The sequence below is a fragment of the Delphinapterus leucas genome, chromosome 4 (genome assembly GCF_059928025.1).
Source record: "Delphinapterus leucas isolate spDelLeu-1000000601 "Yukka" chromosome 4, BTC_Dleu_Yukka2, whole genome shotgun sequence".
Lineage (NCBI taxonomy): Eukaryota > Metazoa > Chordata > Mammalia > Artiodactyla > Monodontidae > Delphinapterus > Delphinapterus leucas.
In genome coordinates this window covers 333563-352710 of record NC_143132.1, presented here as the reverse complement: position 1 = coordinate 352710, position 19148 = coordinate 333563, and the positions used below count along the sequence as shown (strand labels likewise).

The following is a 19148-nucleotide window of genomic DNA, read 5'->3' as shown; positions in this document are numbered from 1 at the left end:
CCAAGAAATGTCTCTTCACTTTCCAGAAGAATGACGTTTGAAATTGATGATCAAATACTGAAAACATAAATATCCATGTCATCCATGTTAAGCTAATGAGGGAGGGAAGGCCCATTTAAAGCCACCAGTGGACGTAACCATCACACCAACTTGTTACCATGGGGGTTAATAATTAAAAAGAAAGAGACATTCACCCTCCTTTCCTGGAAGAACACAGGTCATACCTGCTGATGAGGGAAATTCTTCACGGTAAAGCACCCAGCTAATTAATATAGAGGGAGCAATACAATTAGAGAACCACCAATTCTGCCCCCAACGAAATAATCGGTTCGCGGTGGGTTCATCAACAAGTCCTAAAACCAAGGCGAAGTTCCACTTTCACAGTGCAGGGGCCTGGGAGTGTCCACTGTGACCCCGGCTCATGGCAGGCCTGGCATGATGCCGTGTGAGATGCAGTCTCCCCCAGTTTACATATGGAGGGACAAGTGACACAGAACCACAAGGAAAGAGACACATGGGATGTTCTTTGTAAGTGACTGGCCTGGTTTCATCAAATAGACAACATTACTCAGAAAACAAAAGTGAGGGCCCTGTTTTTTGTTAAAAGAAACTAAGGAGGGCTTCCCTGGTGGCGCAGTGGTTGAGAGCCTGCCTGCCGATGCAGGGGACACGGGTTCGTGCCCCGGACCGGGAAGATCCCACATGCCGCGGAGCGGCTGGGCCCGTGAGCCATGGCTGCTGAGCCTGCGCGTCCAGAGCCTGTGCTCTGCAACGGGAGAGGCTACAACAGTGAGAGGCCTGCGTACCGCAAAAAAAAAAAGAAACTAAGGAGACATAAATGCATGTGCAAAACTTAATTAGTTCCTAAATTGGGGGAAAGCAGCTACAAAGTCATTTTGGGGGATAACGGGGTAAATTTGAGTATGTACTGGATAGCAGATTTTAGGGCAATTTGTGTTAATTTTCTTAGGTGTGGTCATGGTTATATGAGAAAAGGCTGCTTTTCTTAGGAGCTGTATGCTGAATTATTTAAGAAAAAGGAGCCGTAACAAATGCAATTTATTTTGAAATGGTTCTGTTAGAAAGAGAGTACACATATATGGATTAAGTAAACATGCAAAATCTTTTAAAAATATTGAATCTAGATTGAATCTAGTTAGTATATGGTTATTTATTTTTTGAAAATTTTCATAATGAAAGATGAAAAAAACATCATGACCAAACTGAAGTCTGACCCAATGCGTTTTAATCAACTACAGGACTGTGTCAGCCCAGGTGGGAGAACATAACCACGCTAGGCTTTCCAGCTAAGGGAATCCAGTACAAGGGTTTGATCATTATGATGGTGGAGGAGCCCTCTCCCTGGGGCTGGCGGGTCAGCAGAACGTTACTGGGACACAGGGACAGAGCCCCCCTCCAGCAGGAGCTGACCCCTCAGGGGAGGTGCATCAGCATCACTGTGGAAGGGAGAGAGACACCCATCTTTCTCCTCCTGCCCTCCTGTTTGCCAAACTAGACAGGGAGCCTGGGACAGTTCCTTGCAGAAGTCGGCACCTTGTGCAGAGCAGACAAGAATTGATCTGAAAGCACACTGGCAGGTGACCCTTTGGCTACGAAGAATTTGTTCTCACCCACCCATACTTAGTTACCAAAATGCACCCACCTGATGTGGGGCAAACATTCTTCATACCGAAGAAGGCCCACGAGGTGTCGTATCTCAGTGATGCAGGCTCTCAGGTAATGCCGGACTCCTCCCTCGGTGCTGGGTCTGCCCTTTGCTAATTGGTGTAGTTAACACACCCAGCATGTCATCTCAAGTGGGGGAGGTGAGGAGAAGTCCAGAGCAAGCATTAACCAGGCATGCGCCCCCGTTTCAAAGAGTCTTCCTTCTACCATGTAGGCCTGGTTTTCTGGGCCTCACTGTCCTTTCTGAAAGATTTGAGACCTTAACAGTCTTGTTTTTAGAGGACTTCCTTTCCTTTTACAGTCGAACCTGGGATTACTAAGTACGAGGATGTGCCCAGTGAAGACGTCAGGTACAGATACAGGTTTTACTGTCCTCGAGTTGTGCCGGCCTCCCGGCTTCCCCTCAGTAATTGGGATCAATCCCACCAGCCCATGCAGGAACCCTATCCCTGCTGGTTCAGAGGGGGACCACTGTCACCGGTGGCAGCAGCCTCCCCCCACCCCTGGGACAGCAGAGCCCAGAGTCAGGATGGAAAGCAAAAATTCCTCCAGGGTTATCTGGCGTAGCAGTAAGAGGGGCTCTTCCCATCTTCTGATGGCCCCAGGCTGATGTATTCTGGCTGTGGGAGAAATGGCCATAAGTGGGTCTGCAGTAGGGCAGCCTTCCCACTGTCAGTAGCTGAGCTGCTTCTGGGTTGACGTCAGGGAATCCCATGGTCGTAAGCCTAGTGCCGCACTTTTGCTATGAGGGGTTTTCTGGTCAGAAGCAGCGATGGTGAGTAAGTAATTTGGGCAGTCCCCAGATGGGTTCTGGGCAGGGACAGCAAGTCCATATGCAGAACAGGAGTAGACAGAGCACAAGGACAACTCAGAGGGAGAAATTTTCTGGGAACCTTGGCCATCTGTTCACAGGGTTTACTTTTGCCTTCCTGACCCGCTTGAGTCTTATCATTCACCACCTCCTCTCCATCACCACCCGAGTGTCCTTCAGTTCAATTCTGACACTACCTGGGGTCAGCACAGAAACTACGTTAAGGACTCAGTCCCAGGGGCTTCCCTGGTGGCACAGTGGTTAAGAATCCGCCTGCCAATGCAGGGGACACGGGTTCAAGCCCTGGTCCAGGAAGATCCCACATGCTGTGGAGCAACTAAGCCCACGAGCCACACTACTGAGCCCACGAGCCACAACTACTGAAGCCCGCATGCCTAGAGCCTGTGCTCCCCAACAAGAGAAGCCACCGCAATGAGAAGCCCGCACACCGCAATGAGGGGTAGACCCCATTTGCCGCAACTAGAGAAAGCCCGCGTGCAGCAACAAAGACCCAACTCAGCCAAAAATAAATACATAAATAAATAAATTAAAAAAAAAAAAAAAGGACTCTGTCCCAGAATACAGCCACGTTAGACAGCAGCCATCAGTGGAGTCCCCAGGCTGTCCACACTTCTGCCTGGCTGGCTACAAACCTGTCCTGAGTATCAGAGCTGCGGGTCCTTGTCCAGGTCTCGCGAAACCAACAGCCTACAGCTTCCTCAGTCAGAAGACGGGAGCAGCACACCCAGATGTGGTCATATCAAAGTCCACACACGCCAGGCCTGGGCCTTTCTTAGTTGTGGGCAGTGCAAGGCGTAGCTGCTTGTCATTCACTTTGGAAGGGAGACCATGATAGTCTACAGACCACTGATTTTTCATGGAATTTACCTCTCACCATCCAAGGCAACTAGGGTACTTCTTCCTGCTCATTAGGACCAATTACCATGACGTCTTTAATGCATCAAAATGATATTACGATGTCTAAACAAAGACCCTCAGGTAAGGTAGGGAAGTTGTCCCTGCCAGTTGAAATCGAATTGATCATCTAATTGGTATTGAGAAAAAAAATGATAAGGGAGCCTAAATGTAAAACCTTTTATGATTGTACCTGGGACAGGTGCCATCACTTCTGGACCCATATCAAGAGTTTATCCCAAAGTAGCTAGAGAAGTACAACAAATAATGAAACTGGATGTAAACAGCAGCATTCCATTGAAAACCAGAAACAGTATTGTCTTAGCTTGGGCTGCTATAACGAAATGCCATAAACTGGGTGGCTTATAACCAACAGAAATGTGTGTCTCACAGTTCTGGAGGCTGGAAGTTCAAGATCCGGGGGCCGGCAGGGTGGGTTTCTCGTGAGGGCCTCTCCTGGGTTGCAGATGGCTGATTATTCCTTGTATCTTTACGTGGTGGAGAGCAGAGAGGGGGAGCAAGCACTCGTGGCTCTTCTAAGGGCAGTAATCCCATCCGTAAGGGAGGGCTCCACCCTCACAGCCTCGTCTGCTTCCCAGAGCTTCTGCCTCCCAATGCCATCCCATTGTGGGCGGGATTTCAGCGTAGGAGTTTTGTCCATCACAGGTACACACAGAGCTGGGCGTGAGAAGATCCAGAAGACGTACGTAAATGACATGGTCGGTAGTCAGACTCATGGTGCTGGATCTTCTGTTTCACTGTCTCAGCCACGTCTGTGGTCTTGTGGGACGTTCCCTGTGACTAGTTGGTGGAACAGGAAGAAGCACAGGTTCTGCAGCTGGATCTACACAGTGTGCTGGCCTCAGCCAGAGTAGACAGTTGCCACGCGCAGCGTATGGGATTTGGAAGATTTCCAGCTGGCAAACTTCGGATAGTACATTGGTGCTCCATTCCACGTGGAAAGAGAACTGACCTGGGTTCCTGATCCATAAGCATTCTCATGAGTAATTGACTGTCCAGCTGGTCAATACTCGATGGCAGAAAGATTGCAAAGTGGGGTCAAGGTCATCTACAGGATGGGTATGTAAGAAGACCTTCCTCCCTCAGGGCACCCACTGCGGAAGTGCAGTCCAGTGGACAGGATGACTTGCTCATGGGTGTCACTCAGCCTCTTTCCTTAGGTGGCAGAAAAGAGACTTGCACTGGTTCAGCAACAAGACCTCCTCTCACCAAGGCTTCCTGGCTTCTCCCACTTCTCAGTGCCTGAACTGCCAACCACAGAGGCCAGGGCTGAGACCTTGATGTGGCGAGCTGGTTCCTCCATCACAGAGGACGCAGCGGTCGGTCCCGCCAGGAATAGACACACTCCAGGTGCGACCTTTTTTGCTTCCCCGTCTGCAGTGCATCTGCCAACACCACTCTCTGTGCCCTTGGAGACGTCTTGTTCGTTGCTGTAGCTCTGCATGACACTGCCTCTTAGCAGCAGGCGTTATTTTAAAGCGATGGAAGTGCAGGATGACTTCACACGTAGAATCCACTGGTCTTACCATGTTGGAGGAGGTCGTCAAGAGGACATGACCGCTGGTTGACCTGTTAGCTGGCCCTGGGCCATCAGAGGCTCCCCACCAGCTCCCCATCCTTGGGTTGTGCATTGCACTTGCCCTCCCCACACTGGCAGCTGCCCCAAGGATGCAGCCTTGAGAGAGCAAGGTGGTGTGGAGACCATCTGGAAGGTGTGCATGACTGAACCCAGTCAGGGCCTCTGTATAAGCTCTTAAGATTCTGGCGGGCGGGTGCGGAGATCTGTTCGTCTTCTGGCCGCCAGGACAAACCTCGTAAGTTCCCTGCTTATTAAACCTGCTGATCTGGAGTGTCTGTGTCTCTTTGGTCTCTCCTTGCCCTCGTGTACAGGGGCAAGTTTACGAACCAATATCATGTGTCCCATCAGCTGGAAGCGGCTGTCTGGGCTGAAGAGTGGAATGGCTGGTTGAAGGCTCTCTATCAGCGCCAGCTTGGAAATCAGTCTTTCAAGTTGGACGCAGTGTTGCAAACTGGTGTATACCTAAAACTAGGAGCACGTGTATCATGTACTTCCCTTACAGCCAGGCTGCAGGGGTCTGAAAATCAAGAGGCGACTCTTCCACTGCGTGTGCAAGTGGATTCTCTAGCTTCTCAATCGCAGATAAGCAAAGGAGTACGGAGCCACACCCCTGCGGGTCACTCAGGTCCTTCACATTCTTCCCCGTTGTGCAGTGAGTGTAGGAGCAGCCCTACCCTCTCTGTCGCCAAGACAGTGACTCCTCCTTTCACCTGCTGGTTCCTAGACGCAGGAACCCAAGGTTCCCAGACATCATCCATAGTTTATAATCCAATGGAACACTTGGTGTGTTCCCCAGGGAGTGTCCCTTTTGGGGACTAGGACCTCTAACCCTGCAGAATCTAAACTTGGGAGGACAGGAAGCACAAAGCCCCCAGTGGATCACTGCAGGTGATGGTTAAGTGGGACCACTCCTGTTTCCACCCCTTGGCTTTCAGATTCAGGTATCTTTCTTGTTGGGAACACAGTGCCATATATAGGTCTTGAATGGCACCCCATCTTTGCAGAACATTACCTCCGATTTGGTACTTGAGCTGTGCCTTTAGCTGACTGTCCCAGTGCTCTGTCAGGCAGCGAATCCTGTGGTCTTTGCACTCCTTGCTGTGCACTTCCTTTGCCATAAAGTGAATCCTATGTTTGATATGATGCCACATGGGATCCTGTGCCAGAGGAACTACCACTCCATAAGCCCCTGTTGCCTGACACTTGTGGGCAGGAAGTCAAGCCTATATATGGAATATGAATGTATTTCTGTGAAAACAAACTCCTGGCCCTTCCAGGATGGAAGAGTTCCAATACAGCAAACTTGGCTGGTTGACCTTCTTAGAGGAAGGAGCCACATTCAGAGCTCAGCGTTGGTCTCCCACTGGCAGGTTAGACCTTCAGTGTCAGCTAGTGGGTAGATCAGCTTTGGGCCCACGAGTAGCCTCCAACCTCATTACTTTGGTTCCTCTGTTCTTGTACCCATCATGCCAGTACAGGGGTTGCCAAGTAAGAGATGCTGTCCAGGGTCAACTGCCTGAATCGTCGTTCTGTCTGCTTGGTGGTTTATTACTTTCATGGGTGCTCTCTGGTGGGCATTAATATTTTATACCAAGACCACCCTGCTTGGTGCCTATCCCAGTATGTCTTCCCACATGCTTTCCTTGTCCCCCGTTTTCCAATTGTTTTCCTTCCAAACCCTTAGCCAGTCACACAGGCCATCCAATACTGCCCGTGTGTCCATATATATTCTCACCTTGGGCCACTCCTTACGCAGAAAAGGGAATGACTAGGAGCTCTGCCCACGGGGAGGGTATATCCTTAACCACTGTCTGTAGGGCCAGCCCTGAGTGAGGCTGTAATGTAGCTGCTGTACACTTTCATTCTGAACTCACATGCCAAGCCAACCCATCTGTGAACCAGGCTCAAGATTTTTCCACCTCTGTCAACTTGCTCTGAAGGCTTCCCCATACGGTCATAGATGCGAAGGAACAGAGAGGCTCTGATACAACAGCAGTGGATGCCATGTGGGTCTGGGCCACCTATTTTGCACTCCCTTGTGACCTCTGAACAGTCTCATGCTCAGTCTTGAATGTGCTCCTTCCTTCCACCTGGTAGTGGACTGTTTCTGGGCCAAACCGACCTGATGACTTGGTGAGTTTGGCAGAACCCACCTCACAAAGTAGTCCTGTCTGCGGAGTCACTTGGTGTTCCAAGGTCAGATGTTCCCTCTCTGCCAGAGCACAGAAGCACACCAAGATGGTTTTTTCCCCCCAAAAGGCATATATAATTCTCTGCTTCAAGTGGCATCACAGAACCTAGGCTTCCTGCTTTGTCAGTCTCCTGCTGAGATGTGCCAGAAACCCCACATTGCATTGTTCCCCACCACCAATACCACCTGCTAGACCGTATGGCCCAGGCAGCAGAACTGCTTGCACCACAGCCTTGACCTGAGACTGAAACTTTTCCTTTTCTGGGCTCTTCTCAAACCTGGAAGTCTTCCAAGTCAACCAGTATTTGGGCCAGAGCAGTATTTATAGGTGTGGAATATGCTGCTTCCAGAACTTGAAGAGGCCCAACAGTGTCTTCCTTTATTAAAAAATGGTTGAAGGTACATGACGCAACAATTGTCTTTTTCTTTTGGAAGGGATGCCTTAGGGCACCACTGACCACTGGATCCCTAAAAATATTTTAAGTGTAGCAGGTCCCTGAATCTTCATAGGGTTTATCTACTACTCTCTGGAGCACCTGTATCTTACCGATGTCTCCAGCATCTTTATAATGTTATTGATGTAATGGAAACAATGTGATGTTCTTCAGGATGGTGAAGTCTTTGGACTATGAGAGGGCAAGAGAGGTAACATAGGCTTCAGGCAAAACTGCATCTTTGTTCCACGTGAATGTGAAATGTTTCTGATCTTCTTTTCTGATAGGGACAGAAGAGAACACACTGGATTAGCAGCCACCTACCACATCTGACACAGAGACTACTCTCGGGGCTGCTACTGAGTTGAGTTTGCAGTATACCCTCATCCTTCAGGATCCTTCTGATTTCTGCAGGGATCATGCTGGTGAACTAAAGGTTTTGGGGACCACCATGCTGTATCCTTTAGATCCTTAAAAGAGGCACCGATCTCTGCCATCCCTCCCACCCCCAGATGTGATGTTGTTTTATGATCCTGATAGGAATAGATCAGTTTTAGAGGTTTCCACTCGGCTTTTCCTATTGTGATAGCTCTAACCCTACAGGTCAGGGACCCAAAATGAGAGTAATGTTAATTGCCAAGCACGTCAATGCCAATTATTCACTTTGGGACAGGGAAATGACCACCAAGCTGGTTCACAGACCCAGTGGACCTACTGTAAGCTGGACCTTGGGCAGGACTCCATTAATGATCTGGGCACCACATGAGCCACTCTGACAGGGGAGCCGTGATGATCCAGGGGTCTAGGTGTCAAAGTCAGTTCAGACCTTGTGTCCATCAATCTTCAAAATGTTTGGCTACCTACTTTTCCCCGGGTGTAGTTACCAAAGGAAAGGCCTTTGGGATTCATTTCTATGTATACTTGTGGTATATTGCAGGGTCCTTCTTGGTATTTGGCCACCTCTTCAGTTCCATGTCTGAAATCTGGCTCAGGTCCAGAAACTGGCTGTGGGATCCTGATTTTTTATATTGGGCAACCAGCTTGATTTTCCTAGTCATCCATCCTTGACTTTTTTCTGCTGGTAGTACCTTCAACTGCCCATCTATTTTGCCTCTAGGGATGCTGTGTTTTATGAAGCATTTCTGCAGCTCTCTGCAGCTCAGGCTCCCTTGGCTGCCGTGCACACCTTGCTGGCTATTGTAATTTGCAATATTCAGACTTCTGTCAGTTCCGTGCTGCTTCCTGGCCTCTTCTGTTTTAGGATCCTATCGTCCCCAGTGCTGTTCTGGAACAGCCTTTCCTACTGTCAGCTCTCACCTAAAAGGTGAGCCACCATTGACTAGTGACATCAGTACCCCTTTCATCAGTCTGTTTCTTTGGACTTTTGTAAAAATTTGTTATTTGTGCCTTTATGTGGAATATAATCATCTGGTGGGTCTTCAGGAAGCACAGAGTATTTAAATTTCAGCACACCCACATCCCTGACCCTTGTACTCCTTTCCATCAGTCCGCTGTAGCAGTTGTCATTTCAACTTTGCTTACTGTGGACCGTAGCTTTTTCTACGTGTAGTGTTTTAAAAATATATCTGCAAATTCTGAAATTTCTCCCTTTGAAAGGAGTCTGATGCCTCTCCCCTGAATATAGGTGAGATTTACTAACAGCTAGGCAGTGGCAGAAGTGATGGTATATGACTCCTGAGGCTAGTTCACAAAAAGGCCATGGCTTTTCTTTGTCTTTGGACAACTGCCCTTGGAATCCAGCCATTACATTGTGGGGAAGTCTAGGCCACAGGGAGTGGCCGTGTGTGGGTATGCTGGCTGACACCCCCAATCCAGGCTCCTGCATCAACTGTCAGACATGTGAGTAAATGAACCTTCAGATCATTCCAACCCCTGGCCTTCAGGCTGCTCCAGCTGAGGCCCCAGGTGCTGTGGAACAGAGACAAGCCATCTCCACTATCTCCTGACCCACAGTAACCTAAAGAGATAATAAATGGTTCTTGTTTCAAGCCACCAAGTGTGTATATAGCAATAAATACAGCATCATTTTAGGAGCATCCTTTCAGGGAGTTTGCTACCAGTCTTTGCCTGGGCGTTAAATCCCATATCTTAGAAGATTGATCATAATAGTCTTCTACCCCATTTTACGCTCCAGTTCTCTCCTGATTTCTGCAGGGGTCATGCTGATGAATTAAACAAGGATGCTGGGGACCACCACTCACCAAGCACACTTATAATGCAGCCCCACACAGACTTCCCTAGCTCCTGGCAGTTGGCTGGTTCTCACAACATGTAACGGGTTGAACTGTGTCCCTGCAAAAGATGTTGAAGTCCTAATCCCCTGGTACCCGTGAATGTAGCCTTATTTGGAAATAGGGTCTTTACAGATAATCAAATTAAGATGAATTAATTAGGGTAGGTCCTAATCCAATGACTGGTGTCCTTAAAAACAGGGGATTTGGACACAGAAACAGACACACATATAGGGTGAAAGGCATGTGAACATGAAAGCAGAGATGGGCATGATGCATCTACAAGCCAAGTAGCACCAAAGATTGCCAGCAAACCACCAGAAGCTAGCAGACAGGGATGGAAGATCCTTCCTTCGCAGCCCTGTAACCTTGTTCTGACTTCCAGCCCCCAGAACTGTGAGATAAATTTCTGTTAAGCCACCTAGTCTGTGGTACTTTGTTACTGCAGCCCTAGCAAACTAATATGTTCTTTTGAGGGGGAGGGGGCTATAGTCCACCTGAATTATGCTAAGAACTAACCATAATTATATGCCTAGTGTCCAACAGGTTGGGGAAAGGAGTGCTCGGTTGGTAGGGAAAGGTGAGCCACATGGGCAGGCTCCAGAGGTTCAAGGCAGTCTTGGGGGTGGGGAGTGGTCAGAAGCTTTGAGGGCACCTACCCAGGTATGAGATCTCTTTGACATGTGTCATGGGCCCAGATTTTCCCAACCAGGGCCCCAAACTTAGCATCACAGAACTGCCTTGGCTGGGTGTTTACCATCTTTGAGATATTAATTCTTGAGCCTGGCCCTTGTCTTTATTGTCTCAATGCAGGAGATGAGGCTTTTTTTGCAGGCAACCGAAGAGACTCCATGGCTTTCAATGGCCTGTTGGTAGCCATCCACTGTCCGTTATTTCTCTTAAGGGCATCAGTAGTGTTAAGGAATAGCTACCCAATCCCAGTACCCTTCCTTATAGCTAATATTTCCATCATACGTAAAAGGCTTCTAGGGTATTCATTTCACTTCTCTGGTTCACTCTTCTACACGGGTGGAAGGTTAACAATTAGATCACTTCGTGCCAGGGGCTGTGAGTGTTCCATCCACAAGTGGTGAGTGATTCACCCCATCTCGTCACCTGCCATCTAAACCCCAGGTACCAACTGTTGCAGGATGGTTTCTCCAGAAGCAGATGGTGAAAGAGAGTTTGGGGTACAAGTTTATATGGCATCAACACCTGTGAAAGGAAGGGGAAGGAGACAGGGTTGAGCCTAGGAAGGAGAGGGCCATCAGGCCCAGCTAAGCTGTAGGCAGCCTGTCGTGCTCTCAGAGGCCTTCAGCGCTGGGCCCAATGGCCAGGCCGGCTCAGTCACCTCAAGAAGGATACGGCCTAGGAAGGTGGCCCTCTGCGGACAGGGGCGGGTATTCGCGGCCACCACAGTCCACCGTCGCACCTGGCAGATACGCTTCCCGCCGACACCGGGGGTCAGCTCCCTCAGGATTCCCGGTGTGTGTGTGTGTGGAGGGGGCGGGGGGTCTCAGTTCAGCTCCACCAGCCCCCAAGGCTCCGGACGTCTGTAGTTCCCTCATGTCTGTCCTCGCACTTCCCAAGGTCACCCCACGGCCTGAAATGGCTGCTGGAGCTCCTTCCAAGGCTGTTTTGAAAAGCACATGGGCTAACACACACGTCACAGCGCGTCTACGAAGGACGTCCAAAGGTGCCCAGGGTGTCCTGCTCACTCCCGAGAGTCGTGAAAAGCCCCACGCATAAGGCCCACGCGTGCTGGGGAGGAAGCGTGTGGACGCCCCCCGCCCGCCCCAGCACAAGCCCAGCGCACCCCGAACCCTCAGCGTCCGCGCGGACACCAGACCAGGGCCTGCGGGGTCGCCGTGGACGGACGCCCGCCTGAGGCCCGCGACCCCAACACCGGGGGCGAGGGGCGTCTCGCGCCCGCAACCCCAACACTGAGGTGACAGCGCTGAGAGGCGAGCCCGCGTTCCGGCCTGTCGGCGAGCCAAGCCCTCGGCGCAGAGCCTCTCGGGAGTGACGCTCTCCCTGCTCTCCCAATGGGAGCCCGGAGCGGCCTCGCCGCGTCCTCGCGGCCAATGGGAGCGAGCCTCTGGTGTTGCCGGGCGGGCCCGGCCGCCCACCTGGCAGGCGACTCGCCGCGTTACCCGTCTCGCCCTTCCCGCCGCGCACGCGCGCTCTGTACAGGGTCGGCCGGGCGGTCGGGGGCGCGCGGGGCGGTGGCGGCGCCAGAGGAGCCGTCCGCGCTCGTGCCCGCGCCTCTGTGGAGCCGCCGGGGCCGCGCCCCTGCCCGCCGCCTGCGATCCCCGCGGGCCGATGCGGGTCGCCGGGCAGAGGGGAGCGACGTAGCCGCCGCCACTGCCGCCGCCTCGGCTCGGCGCGGCCCGACCCCGACCCAGACCCCGACCCCGCCCGGGTCGAGCCGGCCGACCGGCCGTCCTTCGGCAGGGCCATGGCCGAGCGCGGGTGCCCGCTGGAGGCGGTGCCGTTACCCGCCGAGGTGCGGGAGAGCCTGGCCGAGCTGGAGCTGGAGCTGTCGGAAGGTGAGCGGCCCGGCGCCTGGGACCCCCGCCCGGCCCTCCTCCCAGACCCCCGCCCGGCCCTCACGCCCGAACCCCGACCCCCGTCAGGCTTCCGGCGCCCGGCGGGTGGCCGCGCTTTGGGTGGTTTGGCCTAAGGCGCGGGAACCTGGACGGGGATGACCGTTCTGTCCGAGCGGGCTGTCCCAGCCGAGGGCTGCGGGTCAGCGCCCTGGCAGCCGCGCCGGCTGCAGCCCCGCGTGCCTCGGTTTCCTCCTCTGAGACGGGGTGGTCGGAGCAACTGCCTCTCGGCGCCCGTATGAGCCTAATGCCTTAGCAGGTGCAAAGCACTGAACACTTCGAACGAGGTTGTTAGCCCCTTTTAGGGAACTTTTATTAAAAATTTAAAAAGCATATTCAATAAGTGGTTGTTTGTTTAAAATAGACTGAGTGATTAGGCCTCAGAGGCGTGGGTGGTGTTACCCCTCCGTCTGTTACCCCAAGGCTCATGTCCTGAACTCCGCGTGGCTGTCGGCGCACAGAGTTAGTTCTTGTCCGGGATCAGGGAGGCCTCGTAGCCGTTGAAGAGAAGCAACTAAAGGCTTAACTGTTCTTGACACTTAAATGCGTTTTCAACTGTCAGCAGCCATTTACTCCATAGTCTGAACCCAGTTCAAGTTTCGCTCTGGTTGGGGTAGTGACTTGTTACCACTGTCTAATAAATATGCCCCGGACTGTACTGACTGCTCACCGGCCTTCGGGAGGTAGGTGCCGTCGTTATCTTTGTTTTACAGATAATACAGCATTTACATGCAACCGCTTTGAATTCAACATCCAAATTTTTAAACGTTCTGTGACATGTGGCTTTTTTTTTTTTTTTAATGGAAGTGCAATTGGAAAAGGGTGGGTTTGGGAATTCTTGGTGATTAGGTGCTCCTGGAAAATCTGAAAAACTCAGATTAGGAATGGTTCTGACAGTAACTACTGTCCTGAGTTTGTTATAGTTCATCGAGGGAAAAATCATATAGATGCCGTTTAGATTTTACACAATTTCAAATATGTTTTTGCAGATTGTTCTTAATTTCTTCCCCAGTGTATTAGTTATTTCCTCAATTCCTTGTTGTTTTGTGGTTGGATGTTGAAGTTCTTTCTAGGAGTTGACAGGTAAGATTAAGAGTTTCATGATTTGTGTGACAGAACGCACATAAAGACAAATACTTCAACAAAAGAAATGCTTCTCTATTGAATCCTTTTATGCTGCTGTCCTTTTAGACACATGTAGAGGATGTACAGTTGGGTGAAGGGTACAAGATTACGCATAGGTGGATAGGAGCCTGGAAACGTAGCTTAAGCCGAGGAAGGAGAAGACAGTGTTGAGGGGAAGGGACAGCAGAGTGCGGTGGAGCCAAGGAGGCAGGAGCCCCGGCCTCTGTCCCACGCCCACACTGGTGAGGTTTTATTTACGTAATTAAAGGAAGGTGTTATTAATGAAGCACACTCCTAAAGCAACCAAAGTTCGTGTCATTGTCATTATCATTTTTATATTTTCATCAAGTAGAAGTAGAAAGTGGGTCTCCCTTTGCCCTACGAGCTATGTCTCTCCCCCCTCCCCCCACCGTTTGAGAGGAACTTCTAAGTTAGAATAAAGTCAAGTCGGAATAGGGTGCCTTCATGGCACTCACATTTGTCTGAATGAGGAGTTGCTTAAAACTTCGAGATGACATCGTACGAGGCAGGTTGGAGGGAGGAGGGAGCTTAACACAGACAAAACGCTGCCCACATGGAGACGGGGGTCATTGTCAGATACCGGGGTAACCTGGAGAAGCCTTCATGATGTCCCCTCAGCCCGTACCCGGCCTTGACTAGGAGAAAATACACCCCTGCCTTTATTCATAACTCGCACGTGGCCTTGTTCTCCAGCATCCTCACTGGATTCTCACTGACTGTTGAAATTGGGGTTCACCCTCAGGGATGGTTCTTGTCTTTGGAGGCACTCATTTCTCCCCATAGAGCAGGTCTGTGGACTTTCTCATTCCAGAGGGAAACAGGCACAGCCGTGCTCTTGCGCCCTAGCTTTCCTGGCTGCTTTGCCTGTCCTGACTCAGGGGTCTTCTTCAGATGAAGTTGAGGGTGACGGGTGGAGGTACACAGAGCTCACTCTTCTTAGAAGCCCCCCCACCCCGTGAACATACTCAGAAGAATTCACATATGTGGCTCCTCAAAGCGGATCAGAATGTCTGTGCATGAAAATGAGGTGATTAGAGGTATAATCTTGATTTTTTTTAAAGAATTAATTCCCAAACACTTACACTTTGCCTATTACTGTCTGAAATTACCTTCGATTTGCCTCACAACTAATTTTGGTGCCGAACAGTGTCTTGGGGCTGTTGCTGCTGAACTGCTTTAAACGAGGATGATGGGGTGAACAGGTGGAGCACAGGGGATCTCTAGGGCAGCGCGACTGTTCTGTACAATACAGTAATGGTAGATGCAAGTCATTCCACGTTTGTCAAAGCCCAGAGATTGTACAACACGAAGAGTGCACCCTAATGTTAGCTGCGGACTTCAGTTATAATAACGTATCAATTTTATTCATCAGTTAGAACGTATGTACCACAGTAATACAAGATGTAAACAGTAGGGGATGTGTGGGAAATCTCTGTTGTTTCAAATAAATTTTTTGTAAACCTGAAAAAAAAAAACCAAGGGTGATGGTGTGAAGTTTGTTCTTTGTTTTAGTTGCCTGCAGAGGTTTAGAGAGGAAATTCCTACACAATAGGTTACATTTATCCCACTCCTGTTTTTTCATTCTGGTTAATAGGTCTATTCTGTAGCTTTAACTTTAGTCTGTTTCTTGTTTTCATGCAGTTTGATAGTGCAGGGGCTCCAGCCTGGATGGAGTCGACCAGAAAGGGGAAAAGCTCCATTTGTGGATGTAGAGGAAGGGACTTCTTTTCACAAAAAGCGTTTTTCCTCATTAAATGTCTTTAATTTCTAAAATTTGTGATATATTGATAATTCTCTAGTTTTCAAAATGACAGCCCGACATTGCCTTCACATCGATAAACATTTGTTGTGCTTCCTAAATATTCTGTGGTATACTAAAGTGCTCATGTCCAAATTCCATTCATCTGTCAAAGCCCAGCCCAAGTGTCTTATGTGACCCTTTCCTGATCCTCTCTGATGAGGCTCCTTTCTCAGAATTCTCATCACCCTGCCCCCTCTTTTGGAGTTCTTGCCACCTTTTGTTTTTTGCGTTTGTTATTTATATATATTCATTCATTCAGTAATTATTGCATACCTGCTGGGTGCTAGGTAATGTTTTGGCTGTAGTGGTCAGGTTTAGCGTTGTTTCTCCATTGATCATAAGGCTTTGCACAATGTTGTATTAAAATAGGAACGTAGATACACATTGCAGAGAAATGAAACAATTTAAAGGAAATGTAGGCTGGAGTGAGCATCCCTCCTACCTCTGGCATCTTCCCAGACGTGGCCCGTGGTATCCATTTCTTGTGTTTTCTTCTAGAAATAATCTGCCCGTGGTTCCCATACAGTGGTTCACACACCTCCCGGGCTCCCTAAGACCGTTGCTGGGGGCCTATGAGGGAAAACTGTCTTTTTATAATAATACTAAGACGTCATTTCTGTTTTCCATGTTTGTACTGATGGTGCAGGAGCAGTGATGGATAAAACTACTGGTGCCTTGGCAGAAACTGTGAGGCAAGGGCCCCAAATCACACTGATCAGTGCATTCTTCACCACCTCCCCACTTGCAGTAGAAACAGTGCCACTTTGACTTAGACATATCCTTTCTTGCTGAAGCAGTAACAGTTAACTTTCTTAAATCTCAACCCTGAGTACTTGTTCTAGTCTCCTCGTGAGGAATGGGAGGTGCACGTAAAGCACGTCTGCCACACTGAGAGGTCCAGAGCCTGTGAACGGCTCTGTTGTGCAGTTTGAGCTGCAGAACAAATGGGCCACGTTTGTTGTGGAGCGTGATTTTTACTTGAAAAAGTGAGTGACAGACAAGCTACAGTTATTCAGAGTTGGGTATGTGGTGGATGTTTTCTGAGAAATGAAGAACAATTGTCAGAAATTGTAGCCAATGATAATATTTGTGCTTTCAAGCAAAAATATAAAAATTTAAAACTTCTGTCTGCTACCATGAGCTTGACAGCCTCTCAGTACTTAAAGACTTATTTTGATGGGATCAGTGGCAATATTAATGAATGTGAGTTATTGATATTATTTAGTGAAATGTGTCAATGTTAGGAAGAGCTGCGTAATTCTGTGAACCAGCATTTTCCAAATGAACAGCGTATCATGTTACAGATTTGTGCATGGGTAAAAGATCCATTCAAAGATATACCAATAGATTGCAACGAAAAGTTGCAGTACGAAAAGTTCATTGACAAGGTTTTAGATTCTACATTGCAGCTGTCATTTAAGAAACTACCACTTGCCTAGTTTTGGTGTGGTATAAAGCAGAATGTCCACAGTGATCTGAAAAGGCTACTGAAATACCCCTCCCTTTTCTAACCCATGTGTGTGTGAGGCTTTGCTTCATAGACTTCATAGACAGGATTTGCTTCATAGACTTCAACCCACATATCCTGCAGCCAGCTGAATGCTGAAGCAGATATGAGAATCCACTTGTCTTCTAAGAAGCCAGATATTAAGGACGCATGTAAAAGTAAAACAATACCTGTACTCACTAAATGCTTTGGAAATCTATTATTTTTTTAATTTAAAATATTACTTATGTTAACATGATAGGTTTATTATAAAATTTTTTAAATTAAATGTTAAAAATTGCATAGTTTTAATTGCTAATATGGTAAACATTGATAACTCACAAAGAAACAACAGCTCTTTGGGGTCCTCAATAATTTTTAAGAGCGTGAAGGGTTCTTGAGGGCAACACCTTTGAGAACCACCAGACCACGTAACACTAACAGGGCTTTTAAGGAGATACCTAGATGTCAACATCTAAAACGCATCTCATTTTTCGTCCCCTGGTACTCGGGTTCGCCATTCCAGATGCTTTACTAACAATCTCCCCACTTGGAGAGTCAGTGCCTTTAACCTCCTGTTTGGCACAGTTTGCAATTTCTGCGGAGGATGAACTGGAATAGGGAGAACCAATGAGAGGTATTTTTCTTTTACTTTGTGTAACATTTTTTTAGCTGTTGCCTGGTATAATGTGATTTCTGTTTATATTTTTAAGGGAAATCAGATGTTTCAATTTATAAAACATGTTTGAAAATCTTTAAAAATTGTACTTACTGACTAGCTGCTCGTACATCCATCCCACTTTACGCAAAATCCATCATCATGATTCAGGTGTATTCCCTTTAGAATGTTTTTCTTTCTATAGCAAATCATCCTAGTGCAGTTGTCTTTTTAAAGAATATTGATTTATAAATTTTTAAAAGAATATCAATACTAGGATTTCCATTAATATCGTAAAACTTTGCACATGCTGTTCATTGCCAGCTCTCTGTACGTGTTGAATTCCTTCCTTCGTTTTAAGACTTAAGTTTAAACTTCACTTTCTCTTTGAAGCTCTGCCTTCCTCTGAGAACAGCCCGCTCAAAGTTAGGCGCCTGCTCTTTTTGTCCCTGTAGCACTTACTGTGTCATTCTTAACAGGATTTATCCAATTCTGTGTTTATTGTTTGTTTGGCTTTTCTTTGCCACTTCATAGGGAGCAATTCCAGAGGAAGTTTGATCTGCCCATCGTCATGTCCTCAGCGCCTAGCGCATTTTAGGCGTTTTACTGAGCGCTTGCTGAATTAATAGAAGAGTGACCCACGCATGGTGCTTATTCTCAGTTTTAAATCAAGAATCCTCCGTAATTGGCTTGAATACTTAGCTTTTTGATAATAGTTTTTCAGATTCAGTGAAGCCCTGGGAGGACTGACCTGTGCCTCGGGGAGCCATTGAACCAGGATGTGGTCTTTGTTGCTCTGAACTCCTAGGAGGAAAAGAGGCTGAGATGAGTGCACTGGGAGTCCGGCCCCGCCGCGTGGAGCTCCAAGACTCCAGTCTAATCCGGCGCCGCAGTGGCCGTGATCCCCCTGGGCCTTCCCTGCTGGGGTCCGGGTCCACACTGACCACAACTGAGGTCACGACTCCTGCCGCAGGAGTACGGCAGCTGCTGCATGCCTGGGAAGCTGTGACTCCCAATAGGACCTTGGCTCGAGGACCCCACGTGGCCTGAAACTTTCCTAGGGCTGCCTGGAGTCTAGGACTTTTCCTGCCCCACCCGCCTGCCTTCCTTCTTCCTTCTGCAGTCTCACCCGACAGCTCGCCAGCGTCCTCCGGGGCCCTCCCCATTTTCCCACCTAAATCTCTTCACGTCTGATCCTGTCATGATGTGTGCTTCTTGGAGGACCTGAACTGCCTACAGGGTCATGGGTTTAGATCCGTGTTGGGAGGGCTGGTTTATTTGGTGTTCTGGTTTACGTGTGTGTCTCCCTCGTCGATGGTCTGCCCTTCGAGGTTGTACCCGGCACGTAGTTGGTGGTCATCGTGCACGGAACTGAACTATTTGCTCTTCTCAGGACTCTCTTGGCCGCGGCCAGCTCTGGCTTAGTTGGCCATCGTGATGCTTCACCAGAGCAGGGGCCGAGCCCACCTTGCTCTCCTCGGTGTCCCAGGCACCAGAGCCGCCGAAGTATCGGCCATGTCCATTGACCTGTTACACTTCCAGGCTCTGTCGTAAAGAAAGGC

At 49.0% G+C, this 19148-nt stretch overlaps 1 protein-coding gene across 13 annotated transcripts in view; it reads left to right on the top strand.

Annotated features, from left to right (window-relative positions):
- Positions 1-12101: 12101 nt before the first annotated feature.
- DIP2A (DIP2 acetate--CoA ligase A) overlaps positions 12102-19148 on the top strand; it is a 91760-nt gene continuing 84713 nt past the window's right edge. For 12 of the 13 annotated variants that reach the window (XR_016392926.1, XM_030760895.2, XM_089910076.1 and 9 more), the window contains exon 1: positions 12102-12438. Coding sequence is in view for 12 of the 13 variants with exons in the window: in XM_030760895.2 (XP_030616755.1) it covers positions 12348-12438 (91 nt within the window). In the remaining variant the exon portion in view is untranslated. The remainder of the gene's footprint in view (positions 12439-19148) is intronic. The other variant, XM_022597066.3, reaches the window with a different exon arrangement.